The sequence below is a fragment of the Nanorana parkeri genome, unplaced genomic scaffold (assembly GCF_000935625.1).
Source record: "Nanorana parkeri isolate BGI_ZX_2015 unplaced genomic scaffold, ASM93562v1 scaffold959, whole genome shotgun sequence".
Lineage (NCBI taxonomy): Eukaryota > Metazoa > Chordata > Amphibia > Anura > Dicroglossidae > Nanorana > Nanorana parkeri.
The window spans coordinates 554,536-560,004 of NW_017307227.1; the positions used below are offsets into that span (position 1 = coordinate 554,536).

At 46.9% G+C, this 5,469-nt stretch overlaps 1 protein-coding gene across 2 annotated transcripts in view; it reads left to right on the plus strand.

The window, feature by feature from the left end:
- KHDRBS1 (KH RNA binding domain containing, signal transduction associated 1) overlaps nt 1–5,469 on the plus strand; it is a 38,537-nt gene that overhangs the window by 18,526 nt on the left and 14,542 nt on the right. Inside the window, exon 3 of one of the 2 annotated variants that reach the window (XM_018566561.1) lies at nt 2,855–2,970. The exons of the other annotated variant lie outside the window; for it this stretch is intronic. Within the exon in view, the coding sequence (XP_018422063.1) occupies nt 2,877–2,970 (94 nt within the window). The 5' untranslated portion in view covers nt 2,855–2,876. The remainder of the gene's footprint in view (nt 1–2,854; nt 2,971–5,469) is intronic. 2 annotated transcript variants of the gene reach the window in all.

Here is a 5,469-nt window from a genome sequence, read left to right on the forward strand (position 1 = left end):
GAGGGGGCGTGTCTGGTACGGGGGCGGGAGGGAGCTGCCTCTCCGCTCTGATGTCATCCAGAGAGCAACAGCGTGCGGGTAGGTGGACGGGCGAGGGGGCGGGAGGGAGCTGCGGCCGGTCTTCACATGTGAAATTGAATTACATGTGCAGCTACCCCGAAGGTAAGATGTCTGAAATATAAGACCTACCCCGAACTAGGTCTTATTTTCGGGGTAGGTCTTATATTACAGAAATCCCCGAAGATAGCACTAGGTCTTATTTTCGGGGTAGGTCTTACTTTCGGGGAAACACGGTAGTAATTTGTAAACCTAAGGGTCAATTCACACCGATTGCGGTGAGTTCCAGAGCGGTAGCTGATGGAATGCACAGAAATCGCACACTAAGCTCCCCCCTTCGTTCTGGGGCGGGAAGGGGGCGTGGCGGTGCATTGAAATCAATGTCACTGCAGCCACACCCGCCCCCACCCCCACCCGCAGTGCGATCAGACACGTGGCAAAACATGACCTGCTTTCCAGACAATGTTTCGCGTCCCATCGCACTGTGGGCGGGGGCCGTGGTTGTGGTGCCATTGACTTCAATGCACCGCCACCCCCTCCAGAATAAAGGGGTGGGGGGTTTAGTGTGCGATTGCTGTGAGTTCCAGCAGCTACCGCTCTGGAACACACTGCAATTGGTGTGAACAGGCCCTAAAGAGTTGACAGACCGTGTAAAAGCATAATATAAGGAACAAGGTGAGCTTTATTCATCGTATAGTGACTCTTGCTTATATTAAACTGTTAAAAAAAGTATTCCCTGTTTGCAAATACCTTTTTTTCTTGTGACCAGCATACCACACAACAGTCCCTGAGCTGGAGGGACTGTCCCTCAATTGGCCCCAAATCCCTCTTTCCTCCTCAGTTGTCCGTCATTTTGGTCTGATATCGATGTTTATGAAAATGTAATATTTAACTACCAAGTGTTATTCTGCAGTAAAATCTTATCTCTTAATGATCTTGTTTGCTATTTCTAGAATGCAATATAAAGAAAAAGTCATGGTGAAAAGAAAACTATTCTTTGTTTAACCAATCATTTTTGGCATATAAATTCTTCATGTTCTGCATAGCTAGGATTGTGCGCATTGCCTAAATATATTGTGCTGGAGGCTGTCTCTCCACCTCATCTCAGAAAGTGGGGAGGTATGAACTAGTCCACACTTTAATTTTTCTTGCCTAGGTAAGAATAACATAACCTCTGTCTGCCTGTAGCCTCCTGGGACACTTATGCCATACATGCCTGGAGGCTTTAGGTAAGGCTTCATTCACACTCGCCACTTGGGTTTTTATGCAGAGATCTGCCTGCAAAATCAGTCAGGCTAGATGCTTTGTTTATGCTTCTAGATGCTTAAAATGATGTGCGTTTACACATGCGTTTAGATGCATCTGTCCTTTGTCCGTTGAAACAGTCCAGTGACGTAGCCAATTTCAGCAAATAAACACGTCTTGCATTTACATGCCTTTTGGTGGGTTTAAATCAATTCCTGAATGCATCTGACTTTGACTATAACGCAGCTAAATTCATCTAATCACACCTATTGTGAATGTAGCCTTAAAGGAGAATTATGTGGCGAGTGATTTTCACTCAGCCTCATAGTTCGAGCCGACGTGTGATAATGAAACTGTCACAGGTCGGGTCAATAGATCGGGAAGTGAGCCAACACATACCGTCACTCACTCACTTCTCGATCATGTCCCTGCAGAGAGCCATGTCTGTCACTCACTGCTCCCTGCTGGGATTCCCCCTCTCCTACAGTGCTGACTGGCGGAACGGAGGGGTGAGGGGGCGGGTACAGCTTGCTCTGCCTCTAGATAGGCAGAGCCAGCTGTCAATCATGCAGCTGGGTGGATCTCGACAGTAATGTTGGGATCCGTCCTGGCTGCGGCGGTTTCAGTATACCGCGAGCTGTAGCTCGCAGTGTACTGAACTTTGGGTCACGGGAGGACGCTAGTTTGTGTCCTCCCATGACCCCTAGGAGAACTATGGGGAAAAACACTTACCCCATAGTTCACCTTTAATCTTCAGCAGATGCGCAAACAGCGTGTCATCAGGCTGCCTCTTTCTGGTTCGTGCACCCAGCCGTGTGATGCTGCACAGTGGCGCATTCATGTCATCAAGGGTCCAGCTGCAAAAAAGTTACAGACAGCTGGCTCCTGATGACATAAGAAGAGATGGTGGCATGTAATCAGGTGTGTAGCAGTGGAGTAACTGATGACTGCAGAACACTGAATTTGCTGGGCATGGGAGTATGTTTATTAGTGATATCCCAGCAAACAAGAGGGTACTGAATGAAAAAAAATGAGGATGAAATGTGACTTTGATTTCTTGCTCTGTGTAGATTAGGCATAATTTTCTATTGGCAATGTAGGAATACTTGGAGGCACGCTAGTAAAAATGAGAAGCGATCGAATTTTCCTTTCTTTAGAGGGACCTTGGCCTATCAACCACAAAGCGCTAGCACGTGGTAGATCTCTGGTCTCCATTGTGAACACAGCCGGAAGTCTACGCACTCCTCCATATATGACCACTAGAGTGCAGCCTGAGGCGCACTTTCTTCACAGAGATGTATTTGGCGGTTCCTCGGGACTGAAGCTAAAACACGCACGCTTCGCACACAGGGGGCGCTAACAAAATGGCTTCTCTAAGCAAGACAGGAAAAAGCCAAGGTTCTTTGTGTCAGCACAAGGCACTCGTCTCTGGGCGGGACGTGACGTCACTTCCGCTGGGCGGGTTACTGCCATCGCTTTTTATCTAGTGAGGAGGTTGCGCCAGGCCGGAGAACGAGTCGGATAGAACCGAAGCAGTCGCTTACGAGAGAGAACGGAAAAGAAATTCAATCAAGATGGAGACCGAAACCAAGTATTTGCCTGAGCTGATGGCGGAGAAGGACAGCCTGGACCCGTCATTTACACACGCCATGAGCCTACTCTCTGATGGTCAGTGTGGCGGGGTTGAGGGGGAGGGGGGATTGTATCGGGGATAGGATGTGTTTTCTGCATACATATGCATTTTGGCGCCTTCCAGTGGGATTTTGTTTTTTAAGCCTAACATGGGCTCAGTGTGTTGCAGAGCAGGAAAAATAGAGCTTGCTGCAGTTTTTTTTTTACATGCTCTGGTGTCAACTAGAGCCCAAAATGCTATTGAAATACAGTTCTGTAACTGCTCTGCATCTGGAATGCATTTGGTGGGAACATCCCTAACCATGTCTACCGAGCTTTATAGAGATGCTGCTCAGAATGAGCTCTAACTGACCAATCCATCTCATGATCTGAGAGATGTGAGCGAGGGCAGATGGAGACTTCATTTAGAGATAAAATCAAAGCTGTAAAATGAAGTGAGTTATCAAACGTCAGATGGTCTTTAACTGGTAAATTTTCATATGAAAAATCAGAATATTCGATACCTTCAGCGACTTGACAGATTTGGAAATTCCTTTTGATTTTTAACGGTCAATTTTGGAATGAATGGAGTCTCCCCAAACAAAAACCATGTTCATTCTTGGAATTTTGTTTGAGAACAATTTTCCCCCTTGTTCCTAATTTTTTTTTTTTTGTTTTTTTTTTTTTTCCTCCATTTAGCTGTAAGGCCTGGTTCACACCTGGGCGTATTTCAGCGCGATTTGTCGCACCGAAAAACGTCCCACGTCCGAAATAGTACAGGACGTAGGGGCGTATTTCAGCGCATATCCATTGGTATTCCTGAGTGCGGCTCGTGGTTAACCAAGCGGTAAACCTGAGCCACACTCGGGAATACAGCGTAGGTCTTACCTTGTCCGCGGTCCCCGCTGTGTCCTCCGGCCGCTGCCGTCTTCCAGGTTCCGTCGCAGGGGGTGGAACCAGCGGGAAGTTTAAAAAAACGAAAAAAATCATAACGCCAAGGATGTTAAATGAGCGTCGAACGCGCGTTTCAATTAACAAAAAAAAAGTGTTGAAAAACGAGCATAAAACGCTTGTATTTGGAATGCCCCGGTGTGAACCCAGCCTAACAAAACTGCCTGGTGGTGACCCTGGCCACTCTCTTGCCCCATAGAAGAACGACAGCACCGCCTTAAAAGACAGTAATCCATTGAGGATGGCTCTTTTTAAAATTTGTTTTTAGAACTCCTTTTGTCTGAAAATACATTTGTTTGTCCCAAGCTTGTTTAAAGTCGCTTTGGGTTGGTTCACACCATAGCGTTGTGCTAAACACGCAGGACCTGTGTGCTGTATTACCATTAATTCTCAGTGGCACCGCGGGTTGGAGTGCCATTGAAAATTGAGTGGTAATGAATTGTACATAACGCGTTACTGGAGGACTAGACAAATCCCAGGAGCCAGGTGGCCAATGCTCCCTAATCATTACAGCTGGCGGCCAACTTTTTTTTTGGTCAATGTAGCTGGCTTCTAAATTCTATCTTTGCATCCATTTGGTACCTTGTGCATGTTTGTGCAATAAAAGCATGAATGCCATGTGTTTAGCACTATGGTGTGAACCAGCCCTCACCGTTGGCTGCCTTGCTACATCTGCTGGAAGTCTGTGTTCCAAATATCCACCATGCTTCCAGGATATTACTTCTGACGGTTAGTTTCCAACCTTTTCTTCTGCTAGTTTGAGATCATGTTCCCGTGTTCTTGATCTTGGCTTCATTATGAAAATACTGCTTTCTTGAACCTCATGCACACTCTTAACCACTTGCCATACGCCCGTAGTAAAAAAACAGACGGACGGCACTGCAGCATTTGCGGGTTGCCGTCTCCAGACGGCGATTTTTTTATGCGCGCGCCCCCTAGCGGGCACGCACGGGCAGTAAAGACCCGACCATTGCACACACCCGTTACCGGGTGTTTCACATATAGGTGATTAGCGGCTCCATAGCCCGCCGATCGTCTATGTGCTCGTTCACGTTCCCCCCCGCGCGCGCCGGTTTACCCGACCCCCTCACCTTGAATCCCGGGATCCGCTGCCCCATCTGCGGCCCGGGATCGGCTCGGAGGGCGTCAGGAGGAGGAGGACGGGAAATCAGCTCCTTGCTATTATATAGGGGGATTGTTATCTCCCCTATGTAATAGCAATAACAATAAGTGCAAAAAAATAAATATAAATAAAATAAAAGTAACATATAAAAAAGTAAAATAATATAAAAGTCACATATAAAAAAAGGGGAAACAAAACCCCAAAATGTTTAACTCCCCCCACCCCCACGTTTACGCGCCTATAAACGTAAATACGCGCCCGGTGCCCCAGTGCGCAAAAATTACAATTGCACTACACATGTTACATATCGCCGCGAACGTCGCAATGAGAGCAATCATTTTAGGGCCATCAATCACTGATAACACTAAACTGATGAGCGGTAACAGCTTTTAAAGCGTCGCCTAGGGCCAATTTTGGGTATTATCGTTTTTTGAGGTTTCGCGCGCGCACGCAATTTTAAGGCTTGACATGTTTAGTGTCTT